This window comes from Centrocercus urophasianus, unplaced genomic scaffold (genome assembly GCF_019232065.1).
Source record: "Centrocercus urophasianus isolate 14NV4802_14NV808 unplaced genomic scaffold, USGS_Curo_1.0 seq_21, whole genome shotgun sequence".
In the NCBI taxonomy this organism is placed as follows: domain Eukaryota; kingdom Metazoa; phylum Chordata; class Aves; order Galliformes; family Phasianidae; genus Centrocercus; species Centrocercus urophasianus.
Genome location: NW_024884767.1, coordinates 7,584,543 through 7,605,881, shown reverse-complemented (window position 1 = coordinate 7,605,881; position 21,339 = coordinate 7,584,543). Strand labels below are relative to the sequence as shown.

The window sequence follows — 21,339 nt, the reverse complement described above, 5'->3', positions numbered from 1 at the left end:
TTTTTTTTTTTTTTTTTTTTTTTTTTTTTTTTTTTTTTTTAGGGGGGAATCCTTTCTAATACTTCTGCAAAGTTAGATTCCACTCCAGGAAACCTTTGACAATTTTCAACTGATCAACTGATCATCAGATTTTCAAAATTGTTATCGATCCTCTGCTATCTACTCAAAATGAACATACTGTATTGACTCATGGTTCTAGGAACACTGAAAGTGGTGATGCGTGGTTTTTTGTCTCTGTAAAGAACCTCCTCTTGTGACCATGCTGACTCATGAGAAACATGTCCTCCCTTATCTTAGAAGGTCTTCATAGCACAGGAGGGTCTCATGAGATTTTTTGTCTCACTTGTGAGAGGACTTACAGAAAATTCAGGCCTTGGCAACTTGCATGCACAGCAGATCCCTGCCCCTGCGAGACATCAAAGGATATGATTTCTTCAGATTTCTCTTCCTATGAAAATGCTTCACTACTTTTCGTTGCTTGTAAAAAGCACATTTTTCCTCCTCCTTCTGCTGCACAGTTCTGCTTTCCTCCAGGAGGAAGAATGTTTCTAGGTGTGTTAACAGAGTTTTCATCTAAAGATCTCAAATCCTGGTCCACTTCCAGGAGGACTGTACGTAAACAAAGCCTTAGATTGGTGAGGAAAACAAAGAAAGCAGAGTCTGAATATTGCTGTTTGCAACAGGAAAGAAGTTTTTACGCCCTGGGGTACAAGACAGAATCAATTCATTGCATATTCTTTATCAAAAGACATCAACATCTCAGAGACATTCTGTTTTCCACGGGATGACATAGCAGACAGGTTGGTGATGTGCTCCTCTCTGTCTCCGTCTCTGACTGGTCATCTGCTGGCGTAAACTCTCATAGAGTTGGTGTATCTGGCCTTATTTTCCTTGGGCTCAATGTGATCTGAACAGATCTGCTCAAATGGGGCATAGCTTAGTTACAGCCGTGCACTGCAAGCCTGACAAACTGAGCAAATGCTTGTGTATTTATGAGTGCATGTGAGGCAGGCATGAAAAGCATTACACCAGAATGTTCTGCTATCTGCTAGCCCATGCTTTGGCATTGTGGAATTGCTGTCCTCTCTCAGATGTGGCACAGACTCAGTGGGGTCTGCAAACATTGGAAGAAGGGGTTGGAGAGCTCTCACGCCCTTTTTCCATTACCAGATGAAGGCTGCCCTTCATGAAATAGTCGCAGACTGGCAAATAAAGAGTTCTCTTTATTCACTCCTGCACAGTTACTCTTGAATTTCACTTCTGTGCTGAGTGGAACAGCCACCACACACCACACAGTGGGTGTGGGCACAGTGAGGTGATGCATTTCAGCAGTAGTGACAGCAAAAGTGGGACATCTCTACTGGTGAGGTATTTATATGCACAGCATGTAGGCTCCTGCTCATCGATGGTGAAATTGCACAGCTAATGGTGGTGACTGTGTTGAAAAATAATGTTTTATAGCTGAGAATGCTCTCTGTCAAACACTCTTGTTGTGCTCTACTTAGCTGTTCTAGTTTCCATGGAAATAAATAGGAGGCATTACTTTCAGTACGACCTATGTAGCTTTGGTTGCCTTGCAGTTTCTCCCGAGATCTGTCAGGGATATGGTGAATAGCAAACTTGATTCAGAAATAACAATCTGCAGGTGCATCCTTCTGTAGTGGAGAAGGTGTGAGAAACACGCTCAAGATCAAAAATTTCTAATCACAGATCAGGCAAAGATCTCTGTGAAGAGCAGTTTATTCATTATTGCAATAATGGGCGCGCAACCCATTACTGATAAGGGAGAAACTGTATAACCAGTCAGTGAAATCCATTCTGTTATGTAGCCTGGGTCTGACACAGGTAAAGCCTCTCCTGGAACTCATTGGTTGAGTGTCTCAGGTTCACAATCTTCTGACGCTGTTGCTACATTACACTTCCATAGCTACATTACACTTCCATAGCCATGTTATGCTTCCATACAATGTCTGCTACCAACCCGTTGTCTTTGGGTACATTCTGTACTTCTTATAATGATAAGAGGACAATATTTTCAACAACCTGCACACCAGTTCTGTTCTGTGCTTGCCCTACTGCACACAATTGCCTTACCTAGTGCCTGTGCCAATTTTACCTAGGTCAGAACGCCCCAGTCTCAACTTTACTCTGTTCAGCAACTTTCTTTTATGAAAGGCAGCTTATCCTATGCTACATACAGAAATACTGGAAATTTCCACTGCAAAAACACAATCCACCTCTGACAGAGGTGAAACTTGTCTCCTGAACGTGCCTCCCCATTTCCTGAGCAGTATAACAAAGCAAACTTTGCTATGTCTTAAAATCATTTTCCATTTTCCTTCCTTTGTACTTACTAATTGACTGACGCGCTCTGCTCTTCCCCACCTTACTGAAGCTCTTTTCATAAAACATCTCTCCAGTGCTGTGTGTGAATTGATCTTGTTTGAGGTGAGTGGGACTATTGCCTGCAGGTTTCTCATGGCCAAGATTTTTCAGCTTGGAGACTGGTATGTGCAAAGTTATTAACAGAATTTAAGAACTCACTCTGTTCAAAATATACTGGATTGATTATAAAATTCTTTCTGGATTGCACTGCAACCTGGTAAATACAGAAAACACAAAATACTTCTCTTTGTTTTGGCAGTTGCCGTGCCCCTATAAATATCACTGATGTTCAGCAGTGTATTGTGATATCCTGTGAATGTTTGTTGCTTGGCTAAGCTTCACTAATAGACTCTCCTACCGTAACAGGCATGCTATTTAATCACTGGAAGACTTCACATTTATGTACATAGCTAGGGGAAAAAGGAAGGCAAACAACATTCAGAAAAGGGCTTGCACATAAGTTCCTGTGTTTCCCAAGTTAGGATTTGTATCTTATCTTTACTTGCTGATGAAATGGATCAGACAGTAGGCACCATTCTTTAAACTGGTTCACCTTTCAACAACTACTTCCTGCAATTTCACAGCTTTTCCTCTGTCCTGCCTGTGGCTTTTAACACATTCAAGCTTTTTTTTTTTTTGTGTGTGTGTGTGTGTATGTATTTAGTTAGCAACTTCCTAATACAAACAAGCTGCTTATGTTGGTCCCTCTTGTGAAGCACTGCGGGAGACATGGCTTCACTCAGCTTCTATTCAACTGAAGCTTTTCTATGACACTTTTCTCTCTGAACTGTGAATGCCCCTTACTGAGCTGGGGATCCAGTGCTGGTTTGCTTTCATACCTTTTTAGAGTAAGATTTGAAAAATAAAATTACTGAAAGAAATCATTGCTCTTCAGGTAGGGCCTAGAAGTATTACACACGTGCCTTCTGGGTGATGATAACTGTGCGAAAGGTGATGCATGAGCTGTGCAGATCATCCCTGACCCTGACGTTCCTTAAGGATCTCACACGGTTTTGTTATTTTAAAGGTGCCATAGTGGAAAAGGACACACATTAATGCAAACAAACAAACAAAAATGTCTCCACCTTGCACCATGATTCACATTTCTTTTTGTGCTGAATCTGTCCAAAGGGCTTAATATTTTTTTTTTCTTCTGTTTTTAACCTTTAGTATAGCAAAAACTTCCAAAACAGACTGGGGGCAAAAGTGGAGGTGTAACAGAAGGTGAATAAATGAACAGAAGAAAGAAGAAACCTAAGCAATTTGTTTTTTCTTCTCTCTGTGCTCCTTTTTTTTCCTCCTCTGCAACAGAGCTTCAGGGGAACATACAGTGCTCCTCAGTAGGGATAAAAGAATGTAGTGCTATAATGCTTCAACAGGAAAAATTTGTTTTCAGACACATGGATAGTCTGATGACTGTTCTGTACCCTTTAGAGTTTAAACTGCTATTACTGCATAAATAAATGGAACAGTTCAGCGGGTTGCAATGGCCTTTTTTGACCACTATTTGAAACGCTGTGACACAGCCTATAGAAATGATCCTGAAATCTCTTGGAAAACCAAGCAGTGGACTTTGGAAGATAGATTTTTCCAGTGGCTTGTTCTCTAGAAAATAAGACACATCACTTACCCTTACCTGGCTTTATCACAGTGAAATACCTAAGGCTGGAAGGCTACCTTCCTGCAGCTGTTTATGTTCTGTGTATTGGATAGTCACTGGATCCATCATGTAACCATTCTTGAATTGTGCTCAAGTTTATCAGTTTCTCTGAAAAGATACACACAGTACTGACCATCAGCCCTCCGAATGACTGGAACCTCAAATACTTGCAGTAACTAGCATTCAGGACTAGCATGCATGACACAGTGCACATCACATTGTCCAAGATGGTTTTGCTGATGATACATCTCAATACAGCACACTGAGTTGCATGGATACAGATGGAAGGCTGCTGGTGGAACCAGGCTCCTTGAGATCTTGAGCTGGTACTACCTCTGTGGAACTGTGCTAGGTGGTATAGACGTAGAGACAAAGCAGCTCTGGCCCTGTGATTAATGGGTAAATAGTGCTCTTAACAAGGCTATACTGAATATGTCAGAAACCATGCAGATTCAATGTCTCCTCCTTCTACCTTCTAGAAACCAAAGCTTTGAGTATTTTAAGCCTGTCATTCATTTAATGAGCACTATGTTCCTTTATATTCCGGCAAGACTCCAGTGGATGTGCTGCCACACGCAGTTACATACCATATTACTGTGATGACCCACCAAGTACATGTGTAATTCAGCGTTTGAAAAACATCACAGGAGATGGATTTTATACATCTGATCTAAACACTGTGTAAAGTATGAATTTGCTGATTTTCCCCAGAGGTCACTAGAAAGCAAGGCAACTTTCTCAGGCATTCTCATGGTGAGTATCAGGTCTTGGTTCCTCGTAGAAGATTATGTGGTGTGTGGAGCTTTGTGCTGAACTTTTGTATCATACTGGGTAATTATCTGCACCTGGACTTTCGAGGGTATGAGCTTGAACCTGAGTGGATCATACTGACCATAGTTTTTAAAGGAACTGGAAATAAGTGCCATGAGAGAGAAGGATCTTCAGTAGCAGGCTTCTACCCTGATATCAAAGGTGAGAAGATATGCAGTGATGTTACATATACATATCCATCCACCAATCCATCCTTACCTGATAAAGTAGTTCCACATCTGGAATTTTGCAGGCCATATAAACCAGTTTCTCTTGGGGATCTGATGTTTTTAAGCACTTAAGTGTAAACTGCCCACCCACTCAGAATAATTCTCATCAATAGGTAAATAACTCATATGCAGCCTACTGCATGACACATGTGAATACAGGCTGTTTTCCCACAATAGGCTGTGGGGAATATTGAAGTTTTAGCCTCTTAAATTCTAGCCAGCAGTTCCTGTTTCTTTTTCACAGTGTTTTATTCCTTCTCTGTAGCTGACATGGCTCACTGGCACAGCTGTGCTGTTTGTAACATTGGAAGATGTTTATGGCTATACAGCTTTGCAGGGAACTTTATTTACCACGAAGTGTCTGGGCACCAACCTGTGCAACCTACTGTAGGGTACCTGATTTAGCAGGAGGGTTGGACTCGATGATCTCTGGAGGTCCCTTCCAGCCTTTGCAATTCTGTGATACTGTGAGTCTATGATCACTAGAGGTTCCTTTCAACCCCTGCCCCTGTGATTCTGTGAAGAGGTTTTTTACAGTAAGGGGTGGTGAAGCACTGTCACAGGTTGCCCAGAGAAGTGGTGAATTCCCCCCCCTCCACCCTGTCCTTGTCCCTGCAGACACTCCAGATCAAGTTGGAGGAAGGTCTGAGCACCTGATCCAGCTGTAGGTGTCACTGTTCATTGCAGGGGAGTTGGACCAGATGACCTTTAAAGGCTCCTTCTGATGCAGGCGATTCTGACTCTATGATTAGTGTGAAGTTCTGTCATATTCAAAAAGATGCAGAAAAAATATGAAGTCTTTGCCTCCAGAAACTGCCAAACAGGTTGTAGGATCCATCCCCATTGGTTTGAAGGGCCATGACATACCAGGAGAATGACTTCAAGTTTGATCAGACTTCTTGAAAGTTGATGCCTGAATGGCCTGGGTGTGTGTATTCAAACAGAAGGAAGCATTCCATCCTGAACTCACAGCAATTCTTATTTATTGGTTATTATGAATGCAGTTATCCATTATCTGCCAGGAGCATAAAGGGATAATCCTGGAGTTGGCGTACATGGTAAAACTCAGATTTGAGGAAAATCAGCTATGTTATGAATACTGAAAACAACACTCATTAGCTGGAATGAAAATTAGACAAATGGAGTAACTCATAGAAGAGCTAACAACCTCTCTGTTTCAACAGTTCAGTACCTGGACAACAGGAATAGAAACACGTAATCCAGGACACATTCAGGTGTACTTCAGTGAGCAAATACACACAATGGCTTCACACAATGACCTTCTCAGGAAACCAAGTATTATAATGTTCTGCAGTACAGAGATTGGTTTAGAGCTTGAAAAATAATGGCAATATCCTTTCCCAAAATTTCAATGCTGGTTACTTACAACATGATGAATATTCTTCAGATATCCAGTTCTTCACCTTTTATTATTTGTTTAGTCTTGGTGACTACTTCCTCTGGGAACATGTTCAAGATCAAATTCTGAATTTCTCAGACCTACGTTTCTTTAGAAAACTGAAATTTGTTTTGAAAATACTTCAGTCTTGTGAGTTGAAGATTACCATTTTGATACATTAGTTCTGATTTCTAATTAAGAATAAATGCACTGCAGGTGCATTTGTATTGTAGGTGCAAAGTGTTTAAAGGCTGTTAGCACCTTATGGGATAAAATAGAATGCATTAAAAGTCTCTACAGCACCTATGCCTTGGTGCACATACCCTGCCAGACCTCCGTTGGGAATCTATTACTTCTTGACTCTTCCTATCTGCAAGTATGGAGTTCAGTCCAGAGTGATTAGTGGGCTAACAAATTATGGATCAAGGAAGTTTCAGTGAGTTTTATATCGTGTTATGATGTCAGCCTTCAAACTGGCAAGTGAAGAAATGAGTTAGAGGTAAGGCTTAAAATCCACTGATGCATACTAAGGGGTATCAGAAAGGCCCACCACACCTGGAAGATCAAGAACCTGGGGATTCCTCCTCCATAGCTGCTTGAGCTTTGCTCGAGATCTCTGACCTAGTGTGAAAGTAGGAAATGGAATGTTTTTGGTGTTTTGTGGCACTATTATGTAATTCTGTGGTGGGTGGTGGACCTCTGTTGGAACAGGGTATTTTTGGAGAGATCTCCTTTCAAATGTATGTTTAAACACCAGAAGAAGGGGCAATGGGAGAGGGAGTTGGAGCCTCCTCCTGAGGGGTCATACGCATGTTCGTACAACACCTGCTGCACAGGACAGATGTTTGTGCTGGAGCTTTTTATTTCATGTAGAAGCAAGAGCAAAGTCAAGGGCACAAGACAGACGATACTCAGACTTTAAAGCTTCCATTGCTGAAACAAATTCTATGATGCTAAAAGCAAGAAACATAATCGTGTCTCTGCCTTTGGAAATGCAGTATAGAAGAACAAATCACAGAAGGCTGATGACAAGATCTCGAGAGCTCCAGTGTACTCTCAGCTTCCACAATATCTTTAGATTGCAGGGAGTGTGGCTGATGGATCTCATCCTCTGTTTGCAGAGGGGGCACATGGGTGTGCTGTCAGCCCACCGCAGGATGCAGCCAAAGCAGAACTGGTGCAGAAGACTCAGTTATACTTGTGTAACCTTGTAAGCCTGTCATATATCAATGGGATCAGTATGTGATGGATGTGGAGTGAGACCTTTGGGATTGTAAGTAGAAGACAGTGTAAAGACACGGGAGTGTTTATTGGTGGAGATGACCCACCTTGTGCCCTGCATAGAAATGAAGCAGTGCCTGCTCTGTCGATGTTTGCCTTTGCAACGTGTTAAGGGAGGTTCTAAAGAAACAGTAACAGCAGCACAGCAGGCCTCCAGGCCCAGCAGAGGTCAGGTCTCCCCCATGCACAGCGCTGACAAAGGCACTGGTAGCAACACGGAGACTTTTCTGTGATTTTATTGCAGTCAACTCTCAGAAAGGGTAGGTAACAGCAGGACAAGGGGAAATGGTCTGAAGGTGAGGGAGGGAAGGTTCAGGTTGGATGTCAGGGGGGAAGTTCATTACAGGGAGTGTGGTGAGGCTGCCCAGAGAAGCTGGGCACAGACAGAGGTGCCGACATGGGTGCCCCTGCTGGGCTGGGAGTGCTGCAGTGCTCACATGAACTGTTGAAATACCTGGCGAGGGCTTAATTTTAAGTTTGAAGTCTCAGAAGGAGCTTAAAATGTGAAGTTTAAATGCAAAATTAAACACTCCATGTCCTTCAGGAAAGTTCCTGAGAAAAAATTGATACTGTCCTTACCCCAAAAGCCTCCAAGAAGCTAAGAGAAGCTATAATCTTGCTTTTATGACTGGGCGATTACAACATTTCCTTCCATTCTGGTACCCTGAAATATTAGATGTGCATAGCTCAATTACATTTTATGCATAAGTGTAATCAACACAGTTTAATAACTTTTCTAAGAGTGAAAGGATTTTCACTATTTTTGGAAAGAATCCATAATTACACACTCATTTATGCACGGAGATGAGCTGCCAGAGCTACATAATCAGCACAGAGTTTGAAAGCAGGATTCATGGATCTGAATACAGGTGTGCAATGCCATGAAACCAATGGCTGCATGATACAGAACAGGATCTCTAATAGTATTCCACCTTTCTGGAATGGCTGCTGTTCCCATATACTGTGATGTGGGTTATTTCAAACTGCACATCCTACCTGACACCTCTGTGTGAGCACCAAGCCAGTGCTGAAAGATAACTGAACATTTTGGGTGGGGCTTGGCTTGCAATGTATACTTTCTATATGTGAGCTCAGCCCCCGTTATGGTCTGCAGAGACGTAACCTCAACAGCTGGAGCCTGAAGAGTAGCTCAGCTCATCCTGTATCTGGAAAGCTAAATATCCACTGACCCCATAGGCTGCACTGCTTGTGTAGGCAAATTGATGCAGTGGAATAAAGGAGACTGTTTAACAGAATTTGAAACTCTACTGCACTGCCTTTTGTGACTTGGTGTTATCATTAGGTTTGTTTGGTAAAGGGGAGCTGCATCTTTAGGAAGCCTTGACCTACAACAGCTGGGAGTGAGTAAATACCCAGAGGCTCATCAGAGCAACACCTCATGCTACAAAATGATGTGAATGTCCAGCTGAATCTAGCCCCACAGCTTTCTCTGGAGGAATGCGACTGATGCTAGAAGGCAAAAAGCCGTCTTTCCAACACAAAGCATTCCTCTTTATTTTACAGACCAGATTTTGTTCTGTTTTACTATTTAAGAAATACTGGAGACTGGTTGTCTCAGCCAATGCCAGCAAGATGTTATCACACTACTGTGATAGTTACTGTGTAACAACCCTTAGCTTGTCTCTTGTTTATGCTAGCTGTAAGCAGTGCCAGAAGACTGGAAAGACATTGACAATTTTAGAGATTATAATGAGAGCTCTGTGACTGCCTTTGTGCTGGAAAATCATTACAAATTCCCTTGCCCAGGAACACTTCTATAACAACTATAATGAACCATCCTCTTCTTCTTTCTTGCTTCAAGATCTCTCTGATATGCAGTTGTTTCAGTTCCTGCTGCTTGCAGAAAGGATGATGAGGATGGGAAAGGCTGGGGTTTGCCATGGGCGGGGAAACACACCTGGTTTTCATTCTCTCTTTGCCTTTGAGTGCCAGAGGCATACAGGAGAACCTGTCCACTTGGTGGACCTTTCCTGTCCTCTGCTGTTCAGCTGGAGAGATGTCCCACCTTCTCCGAGGACATCAGGACAAAGATAAGTAACCAAAATCAGTCCAGGCTGGCTGTACCTGTGGCCAACAGCTGCAAGCAACTGCCTTGGTGATGCCATGGGCATGGCACAGCAGGTACGTTGTTGACAATTGCCATTGTCACACAGGCACTGGTGACTCGAAGGTCATAGGGAGGATAGAAAGAGCTGCTAAGCTGTTTAACAGCTTAAGCCAGATTAACAACCTTGTGCCCAAATCTTCACTAATAAAATACTTGTAATGCATGAATGTTCTAAAATATGAAAGAATTGTGAGAAATGCAAACATCTGGGGGGGGGGAAGGAGGGGGAGAGGGGGAAGGAGAGGTTTCCTAGAATAATACAGTGGACACAAAAATGAATGCCTCAAAAGTTAAACACCTAAGAGATGCAGCATTTTGTCATAAAGGTCCCATTATGGATATGGTGACAATTCATCTTGTTTCTCTTTTCTTGGGTGACAATTGATAGAGCATGAAGAGATGATGTCAAGCCAGGAAAAGTTTCAATTGGCTATTAGGAATAATCACAGAATTGCAGAATCAGAGAACTGTAGTGGTTAGAAGGGACCTCCAGAAATGGAGTCCAACTCCCCCACAAAGCAGTCCCCTACAGCAGGCTGCACAGGTAGGCATCCAGGAGGGTCTTCAATATTTCCAGAGGAGACTCTGCAACCTCTCTGGGCAACCTGTTCCAGTGCCTCACCACCCTCCCTATGAAGAAGTTCACACATGTTTGTGTGGAACTTCCTGTGCTTCAGTTTCTGGCCATTTCCCCTTGTCCTATCACCATACATCACTGAAAAGAGTCTCACCTCATCCCACACCTTAGATATTTACAGACATTTGTCAGCCTTCTTATCTCAAGGCTGAACAGACCCAGGTCATCCAGCCCTTTCTCATAAGAGAGATGCTCCACGCCCTTTATCACTGTCAGGGACCTCCACCAGACTCTCTCCAGTATATCACTGTCTGCTTTGTACTGGGGAACCCAGAATTGGACACAGTACTCCAGGCCTGACCAGGACAGAGTAGAGGGGAAGGGTCGTCTCTCTTGACCTGCTGGCCATGCGCTTTTTAATGCACCCCAGGCTGCCAGGCTGCCACTGTAATTCTTGGCCAAGGCCAAGAAGTGGCTCATGGCCAACCTGATATCCACCAGGACACCCAGGTCCTTCTCCACAGAGCTTCTGTCCAGCAGGTCATCCCTCCAGACTGGTGCACGTAGTTATTCCTCCCTAGGTTCAAGAATTTTTCCATTGAGAGGTTGGTCAAGCATTGAAATGGGCTTTCCAGGAAAGTGATGTAATCCCCACTCCTGCAGGTATTTAAGAGGCATGTTGATGTGGCACTAAGTCATTCTACAATTCTATGATCTGGGAGATAATTTCTGACCTAGATGATTGTATGCTTCTGTGTGTGACAGAGTTTAAGGAGTCACCTCTATCTGAGGAGGAAAGAGACATTACTGCGAATACAACACATCTATGAAACTGTGTTTCTATGCGGGGAACTGATTTTCCGGATGACATTCCTTAGTCTTGAAACCAAAATTTCTCTGCCTCACCCTTTCTTACACATTACTGTTTTGTTCATGGGATTCTAAACCTTATCTAAACTGCTTTATTTCAGTTCATGTATTGGACATTACATAAAATTTCCAGGAACAGTACAATAGAAACAGTCAAATGAAACAACAGCACTGACTTTCTGTATTTTACTGTATTAAATGTTCTCAAGAACAGTTCTATTCTGGACTTTAAATGTGTTCTATCCATCACTCATTGGAAGAAAAATTTTAAAAAGACAATGAAAATAAAAATGGTATCCCATCATCAATTTCCTTAGCAAATCTCTTTCTGTATTCAGCACTAGATCTGTGTGCTTTCCACACTACCACAGAGGAAAACCTTGTGATTTATTCATTGGATTTGCCTAGTTACATTGAGATACCTGTAGGACAAGAAGCCAGGCTTCCACATGAAAACAACTGAAACTGTGTGAGAAATTAAATTTACTGTGAAGCTTCATGCTGAAAGTTGGATGAAAAATAATAGCATACAAGAACCGTCTTCTTCCCCTTTTCCAGACAGTATACAAATATGAAGTTTTACTTAAAAAATAAAAAATCTTGTATGCAAAGCAGGCAATATATGGGAAAAAGGAAATCACACACCCTGCATAATCCACTTGTAAGTGTGGGAGCTTGTCAAGTTATCCTGAAAGATGGGCTCTGGGCTGGGGAAACGATTTCAAAAGGGATAAGAGCATCCTTACAGGTCAACAGAGTAGGATTTTGTTAAATATGTCCATAGGAACAAAAAGATAATCGCTGTCAAAGCTTACATTATCCAAGTTACAGTAGTGAAGCCCAGAATGACAAGATGAACACAAAAGTTGCAAAAATTTTTAATTACTGCTAGTATTTCTTCTCTGTAGCTAAAATCTCTCTAATGTGGACGTCCTTACACTAATCAGCTATCAGTTATTTGAAAAGTAACAGAAACAGTAAGAAAACATCTAACATTACATTACTTTGGTAAACAGCAAGAGTCCTTTCAGTCTAGCACCCGCTGGAGTATCTAAACTGACAATAAAAACTCACATGAGCACCTGCATCTCATAACAGTGTCAGGTTTTCTTCAGATGCTGAGTCTTATTAAAAATATGATAAGCACTGATGACACAGGTGTCACCAGTGACATACAAGGCGACACAGCATCCTGAACTGTGCTTTGTACTGCAAACACTTACTGCTTTTCAGCTTCAGATGCTGGCAACAATCTCCTGGGTGCCCTGAGCCAACACAGTGCCAGGAACACTGAAAAGCGACTCAGTCAGTATAAGGGAAAACGAATCAACCTCCTGTCAGGGAGTTGTAAGAGCTGTAAGGTCTGCCCTGAGCCTCCTCTTCTCCAGATTGAACAGCCCCCATTCTGTCAGCTGCTCCCTGTAAGGTTTGTGCTGCAGACCCCTCACGGCTTTTTTGCCCTTCTCTGGACATACTGTGGGGCCTCAATATCTTTCTTGTACTGAGAGGCCCAAAACTGAACACAGGATTTGAGGTATGTCATCACCAGTGCTGAGTACAGAGGGACACTAACCTCCCTGCTCCTGCTTGCTGCACTATTTCTTCTTCACTCAAGTAAAATTTGCACCTTAGGAAATCAGAATGTTTGCCTGAATAAATATAGAATTTCGCTGGTTTGCTGCTTACATTTGCAAAGGCCTCATCCAAAGCATACACTCCTGTGTGCTTTACGTTGTCATTCTGCTTTCCCTCATCCTTAGCGTGATGCTTAAACCACTGTCTAAGGTGCCTGAGCCTGCTGACCCAATAGAAAACTTTTTGCTATTTTTGCTGGGGATCTCACCGGCACCAAGATAAGGGCAGGGAGAACATGGAGGTCAGAAACCTCACTCCACTCTCAGTATCCCCCTCCTCCTTGACATGGTCAACCTGAAATATTTGCTCAGCTAGCAGAGCACTACCTGAGTAAGTGCAGTGGAAGGAAATGGAAAAGGAGCACTGCCAGCAAAAGATGATCTCAGCACACATTTCCTCTTTCCACACCAAACAAAAGTCTCAGGCACCTCTTCAGCACTACAACTTCCAGCCCCTGCCTCCTACTTCTTCGAATAACCACCAGAAACACTTGAGAAGAAGTGAGAAGATCAATGGGACACTTTGGAATTGCTGAAGGTTGGCTGTAAGCCTGTGTTTGCACTATGATCTGCACAGGTAACAACATGAATTTCTTTACCTACGCAGAGCAGAAAGAATAGTGCAAGCTTCAGAAGCGGTTTCATTCCCAAACTGAACTTGAAAAAAAACTATGATGCTATTGAAAAGTGAAAACTTGCTTTTAAAACTGTTATTTCTACAGATCAGCAGTTTTTCCTTGTCACCAGTATTATCTCCAGTCCTGCAGAGTCTTCTTACCTGTGTATGCACTTCACAAGTTGCAGTTACTTAAGGGATATACTCGTAAGTTTCTAAATCCTGGCTTTTTAACACTCCTTGTATCAAGTATCTTATTTCATGTACAGTGACATGAAATGGAGTAAATGGAGATGCAGCAGAACAAGGTATTACATTTAGAAAGGGAAAGTTAAGACATAGCCCTGCAGGTGCAATCATCTTGTTAAGTATTATGGTGCAGTTACCTCAGGTCAAGGCTGAAGCTGCAGCTCATACCACCATCGTTACAGTAAGTAGTACGAACTCCAAATTGCTGCTTTTTTAACAAGGTGGATTCTTGATAGGATACATATAACTTCTTTATTCTGTTCCAGCTGCATTTGAACATGGCTTACAGAGCTGGAATGTATTGCATAGTCATCACGAACATTTTCAAACCAAAGTACAAAACACAATTCTCTGTTCTTTGCTAGGCAGATTAACGATGACAAATCAGCGCAGGTTTGCAGTTCTAAACAATGCTCAGATAAGACTGTGTGCTACTTTCTCTTGCATCTAAACGCATAAGTTCAAAGTAGGTATACACAATTCTGAGACTTTGATAATACCCTAACTAGTATTATCACGAATGTCTCCATGATTTCTTTCTACTGAAAAAAAAAAGAAAAAAAAAAAAGAAATATCTAAGCAATTATTAGTCAGCATGGACTTATTTTACAGGATGCATGTCTTTCAGTAGCACAGGATACTAATGCTCAGGTTTAATCACAGGCAAAGTTAGTTGCCTGAGAATGGAGGAAAGGGAAGCAAGATTCTGTCTGCCTTCACATGGCCTTGCATGTGTACAGTGATGCATGCTCCAGGCTCTTTGGAGCAGCATCTGTAACACTTTACCACCCACCTCACCTTCCTACCACCTGCTGTTCACCTTCAAGAAGAGTAAGACGGAAGTTTATGCATTACTATTAAAAAAAAAAAAAAAAAGAAAACACACATACATACACAAGAAAACAGCAAATTAAAACTAAAACCTAAACAAAAAAAAAAGGAACAATAGAACAACGAAAAAAGAAAAGCCAACCCAGGAACAGATCAGTATATAGCAACAGTTTCTAGCAGTTGATCAAATGTGATTCATCTAACAGAAAGAAAATATTTACATTGGATCTATTTGGCACTGCATGATTTAATGGTTATTCAGAGCAGAAGGAGCACATTTCAATTTGGATGTTGTTCTAAAACACAAAACTGAGACAGGTCAGATCAACAGCACCTTGAAGTTACTGCCCTGTTGACCATGAAAACAATGTAAGGAGATGTGATCAGAGGCAGATAACTAAATTTAAATAGGATGAGTGTATCACACTGTGACATAAACTGGGAGTATGCTCTGCTTTTTTCACCGTGGTCAGTCAGGGACAGATGTTTTCCCCTGACAGTTCTCTACAACTTTCTACTTACAAGTATATTGGCACAGGCCTACTTATCATTCCTATACACTAAAACCAAGATAACCCACTGCAAGTATGAGAGAAACTTACAGATAAAGGCCGAAAAACTTCATACTGCTCCCCCATAAGACACAACTTACGCAAAGAGCCAACAAATCACCAAAAAAATGCACCCTGAAGGATTGCAGCCAGGCTGCAGCCACATTTCCAGAAGAACATTGCTGGAGAACTCAGGAGTCTCAGGATGATGCTAACTTTCATGCAGTGTTTTCAGCTCTCTAAAAACTGTGGGTTGGGCAGGAAAATTTCACCATCGCAGGGCACAGACTGCCCTTCACACAACACAACACAGAGGGAAAGCTTCCCTGCTCTGGGAGCAGAGTTATGAGTGCAGATCTGATGTTATGCAGGGAACTCAAATATGGAAACCTAACTTTTGATGCTAAATTGGAAGCTTACTTTTTGAAGTGAATATATAACAATGTACTTGAAAACATAAAAACAAACAAGAACCATGATCTTATGTATCACTTTTTTTACTGAACAGTTTCTTTCTTATTCAACAATAGAATCAGGAAGAACAATTTACACATGACAAATATATATCTAATTATTTGATGAAGAGTTCAATAAAGAGAAGACAAATAAATGCTTTCATAAAATTTTTGTAGCTACACAGAAATAGGCATAAAAATGAATATGAAAATTTGCTTAAATTTTGCACTTCTCCTTGTGAAAATCTGGCCTTTCAGATTTACAAAAAAATGCAGAAATTTCTCACATATCTACAGAGTTATTCTACATCAATTAAACAGAAGGCACTAAGTACAAACTGTTGCATATATGAACATAACCTTTATACTAGACTATTTATCTTGAACTAATAAATATTTAGTATGTAGTAATATATGACATTTCATCCTGAAACTTAAAATAATTCTAACAGAAGAGGATTTAAAAATATTAGGAGTTCTGCTGCAAATAAGTCTCTTTGAAATTCAGAGTAAAAACAAAAAACCACTGGCACAGGCTCAGTCATATCCCCAGCTTCGCAGATCTTCTTATCTTACTGATTTCTACAACCCTGAGTTCATTATATTAACATTAGAATTTAATCTAAACAATTAACAATCTTGACAGCCGTGTTATATTTTCATTTCTGTATAGAGACATTCAGCAAGATTCTGTTTTCTATCCAAAACTTGCTACTCTGCTTCTGAGTTGCTTTATTTTTTCATAGCTAAATCACCACCATTTTTGTATTTCTCAGCAAAATAATCAGAGTCAAAACTTACAGACATATCTGGAGGACTCACATAAACATTCCTATTCTTCACTGTAACTTTATGAATTCTTTGTTTTACTCCTTTTGACTGCCACCGTGGTGTTGGTGATGGCTCCAAAGGGTTTATTCCTTGATATAATCCTTCTCCTGTTTCCAGTGTGATTGTATACTTATGCCAAGGACAGATAATACATGTCTGACCATCAATGTCCTTCAAAAACAAAGAAGAAAAGGAAAAGCAAGTCATCAGCTTCTAATTCTTTTCCTTGTAGAAATTCCCATCTTAAGCATATCTGGTGATTCAGCTGCAAAGCTTTCTACTCTGGTAGAATACAAATTTTTACTCCTAAGAGTACCTTATTACAGCAGTAAGCAACTGAACCAGTGATCCATTTGGTGCTGGAGCCCACTGCTCAACTTGGTGAATAACACCAAGTTTTAATTACACTTTTTGTAATACAGTAACTAATCATAATATTCTATCATCATGGAATGTATCCACACAACAATAAGAATCAGATTTTCACTCCTCATCTCAACATTTCAGTCTTCTGAGACAAATAAACATGAAAAAAGCACGACAGGAAGCATTATTTTAACTATAAACCCATTTCTTATGTTCTGTTTTGACAAAATTATTTGAAGAAATTGCACCAGAGATTCCAAAAGTCTCTATGCACATAAACTTTTTTTATTTTGCTTACATACCTCTATTTCTCCAAGATATAAAGGGCCACCTTCATCTGAAACATAGTAGAATATGATATTAATTTATGCAGCAAACTATATGCTTAATTGTTAAAACACTGATGTTGTGTATGCAAATATCTTACGGTAACAGCGAGAGTCCAGAGCATAAAATCTCCCTTCATGGTAGAAAACAACAACTTCTCTGCCATTGACTTTGGCTGTTATTCTTTGGGACTTTTTTATATCATCTTCTTTTCCAACTAATACAAGATCATCTGGCTCCGTTTCAGCTGTTCCTTTGCTTGGGCTGTGCAAAACCATGTCCTTAAAACACACACAGACACACACAGAAAAGAAAGAAACAAACAAACACAAAAAACGACCTCATAAAACAGTTCTTGTTTGGATTTCTACATGGAAACTGTGTGCCCCTGTTCCAGGGAAAAGCACAGCTCACTTAGCATATATGATGAACAGGACAGAGGTTTTAGTACAATATTAGTACAATATTATCAGTATGCACATAAAGCAAAGCCCAGGAGTCTGGTGATAACGTTCACTAACAGAAGTGGAACTGGAAATACCAACTGCTGCAAACCTGATACCTGAGGCTGAGATAAAATTAATTCCAAGTCGAGCCTATTCATTCTGCATTTTAATAAATCCAGTGATACTAAATATGAAGCACTAAACTATTCAGCAATGCAAAGGATAAATGATGTTGGGGGAATTGACACAGTACTATGGATAGAAATACAAGCCTATAGAAGCTGATAATGAAGGAAAAACATCATATAATAAAGGAAATAAATCTTTGTTTGGGAAGATGTACTAATCCTGGGCTTTTAGCAGCTGTGTTCTGCCTTTGCCTTCATCCCTTTATGTATTTCAAACATCAGAAAGCCTCTCTTAGCAGAGGATATATGCATGCCTCCCCTTTCGCCATGAAGCCTATCCTCCTACTAATTTCACTTACAATTAGCTGCTGTGTTGTAGTCAAAGTCCTAGTGCAACCCTGATACCCTCACTTCCTCAGAAGATCGGGCTAAAAAAAAGTCTTTGTGCATGTTGAGAACAAAGAGGAACCACATACCCGTGGAATCCAGTTGCAAAGAGGGTTAAGAGTTACAAAGAGCAGTGCCACTTATCCGCCACACAGCAAGTCACACAGTACCTTAGATCCCCACCAGATCAAAACAGAGATGAGAAAGCAGGTGAAGAAATGAACGCTCAGAATAATGAGGTCCAACATCGGCTCTCTTCAGTGCTCCTATGACAACTAGTGCTGCTTTGTTCACATGTGTGACAGCATTTATCAAAGCACTTCCTCACATAAAGCCATCAGCTGTGGCTCTGGCCCCTGTAGCACACAGGGACAGGCTGTACAGAGAGAGGCTCAGCATGGCCGAAGCGAGGTCTGACACAGCTGATAAGCAGTAGGGCCGAGCTGCTCTGCCCTGATAACAGGAGATCGGAGTGCAGAGTTCCTCTTGCTGCTTTTCTCCCTGTAAGCAGCACTTTTCCTGTGGGACAAACCACACGAAGCCCTGCCTGAAGTCACGTACTGCTTGCTGTGCTCACCCTGCTGGGGCAGCTCTGCTTCCAACCAGCCGCTGTGCTGGGAGACCGGTGGGCTGCCTACAGCTCCCAGCAGGCACCCAGCCCGGCACTGGGACTTTGGGAGTGTTGTGCTGCTTCTGTTAGTGGCCTCTGTGAGACCCTTGTCTCTGGCTGTGAGAGAAAAATCTCTGTCTAAAAAAATGGTTACTCTCCATATATCCTATCTTTCCCAGAAAAGGCTCTGAATTCACCTTCTGGGATAGACCATCCTGCAGGAGCTGCCTTCAGGGTGCCCTCAGGGTGCAGAAATGGGGGTACAGAACAGCTCAGGTCACTGCACAGTGTAGGCTCACCAAAGGCTTCTTGATATTCATCTCTTTTTCCCACCCCTGTTTATACTTGCTTTTCATTTCCCTTCAGCCATTACTCCTGTAATCAGAAAGAAATCCCAGACACCCTTCTACTGGTGTGTCACTGCCTGCCAAACAGGACTTTTTTAGCTCTTGGTCTGCTGCAATGTGCACATGTTTAAGGTGTCAGTAACATGACCAAGATGGGGAAAGGAAGAAGGTTAGCTCAGGGCAAGAGGTGCTGAATCTTCCGCAGGACTTTTCCTTGTGGCCCTCCTAGGTCACAAATCAGCTCTAGTTCAGTGACACGGGATTTGGGGCTCATTATTTGCATGCTTTGTCTCTGACTCGCACATGGTTGTCCAAAGATCTTGAACAAGTTTTTTTTTCCTGTGTTTCCCTCTTTTCTATGAGTATCCTGACTTGAATCAAAAATGGTAGATGCATGTGTAGTGCCAGAGTTAAGGCACCAGATAGGACAGGTAACTACAGCATCTAAAACTGAATTTCCTGCAAAGTTAGGCTTAATGTGGCTTTTCCTACAAAAATACATTGTTCTGAAAACAGGGCCTTTGTGTGGCATTTTTACAGAACACCACTGGAGTAACTCACGTCAACTAGTAATTTGTCTTGATGGTAAAGATTTGTAAATGTTGGCAAAGCTTTTAGTGTGCTATATAATTGGGATTTAACTTTACTCACAAAAAAGAAAGATGAAGCCTAAGTCACCACCCAGCCGGCAGAAAAGGACAGCTGTATAAAGCATCAAAGTAACTTTTGTCAACATCTCTTCATCTAGGGCAAGATGACACTTACTATGGCCAATCTTCTTTTGCATTCAAAATCCTTATAAAAATGCAAAACAGTGCTACGTCAAATTCTTGCAAGCCTTGTATAATTAGCTTTTTCGCTTTAAAAATTTTGGTATCTACAGCCAAGATTGCTTTTAGTCAGTTGTACACCTAGTGAGAGGACAAAGGCGAATGCTTTTAAATGAGAAGAGGAGAGATTTAGCGGCCCAAAGAAGCCCTGTAGGCACTCAGGGCCAGGTTGGATGGGGCCCAGCACAGCCTGAGCTGGTGTGGGGCAGCTCACAGCCCACACGGGTTTGGGTCTGGGTGGGCATTATGCTTCATTCCAACATAAACATTCTGTAACTCTAACTTACAGTAATTTCATATAGACTCTATTTCCATACTTTTTTGGGGGGGAGGGGATAAGTAATTTAAAAAAAATGTAGTTTCCTTCTTCAGTGCAAAACCTGGATTTATTCATTGACTTTTTTTTCCTCGCTGATCAGGTAAGACATCCTGACAAAGGTAGATTCCCAGCTCTAAGAACCTGCAGTTAGAAAAAATAATTCACTTTTTATATTGTCCAGGACATCTGTACATCACCCATTTTATCCTGGTTTTTGATTTTGTTTGGTTTTGCTGTTGTTATTAAGTTCTTGAAGACAATAAATGTAAAGAACGTAATCAGGCCAACTGGTTAAATTATGGAATGCTCTGTCGTCTTGACTTTGTCTAAAAATGTGCTTAACCATATCAGTATTCCAGCCTTTCCTTTCTCCTTTTCATTCCCCAGTTGATTTCAATTTGTTATATCTCATACCTGCATTACATTTTACTACTGATGCTGCATGTTATTATTTATATTATCTATTACTGATATTACACAAGTCATCTCATCTCTGTTATCTCCCATGCATTTATCCTCTTGTGTCACATATATTGTTTAGAGGGATTGACAAAGATTATTCTCCTAGATTGAGAGCCAAGCTGCTGCGCTGCAAACTTGAATTAACTATGCAGATATACTAGCATAACTAAGATGTCTTAGCTGAATATGACAATGTTGCTATATATTTCAGGTTCAGTTTTAATTCAGTTACCGAGAAAAGTAAATTGTTTAATGTAAATTGAGGCAATGAAGTCTTAAGGGTTTTGTTTTGTTTTTCCTTCTTTCTGGCTAAAGCCTTGTGGAAATTCAAGTTTTTGCTTTTAATAAACAAATTAATGTTTTCACTTTAAAAGCATTTTAAGAAGGCAGGTGCAAAAATAAGTAGCAGTGTGTCACAGAATTCCAGACTGAGGTTGGAAGCACCTCTGGGTTCATCTGGTCCAACTCCTGCTCAAGCAGTCTCACCCAGAGCACATTACCTAGAACCAATACAGCACCATGTTCACAGAATTGACAGAACACAGTTTTCCATAGTGATATATTTAAACATAACATAACATAATTTAAAAATCACACACACACACACAAA

General features: G+C 41.2%; 1 protein-coding gene across 1 annotated transcript; it reads right to left on the bottom strand.

Annotated features, from left to right (window-relative positions):
• Positions 1-15,702: 15,702 nt before the first annotated feature.
• On the bottom strand, positions 15,703-21,297 carry RFESD (Rieske Fe-S domain containing). Its single transcript, XM_042823032.1, has 4 exons — positions 18,332-21,297; positions 17,301-17,481; positions 17,176-17,210; positions 15,703-16,678 (listed from the first exon to the last, which is right to left on the bottom strand). Exons 1-4 carry the CDS (start codon positions 18,407-18,409, stop codon positions 16,409-16,411), a joined length of 564 nt encoding a protein of 187 aa, XP_042678966.1. The 5' UTR covers positions 18,410-21,297; the 3' UTR covers positions 15,703-16,408.
• Between the last annotated feature and the right edge of the window lie 42 nt (positions 21,298-21,339).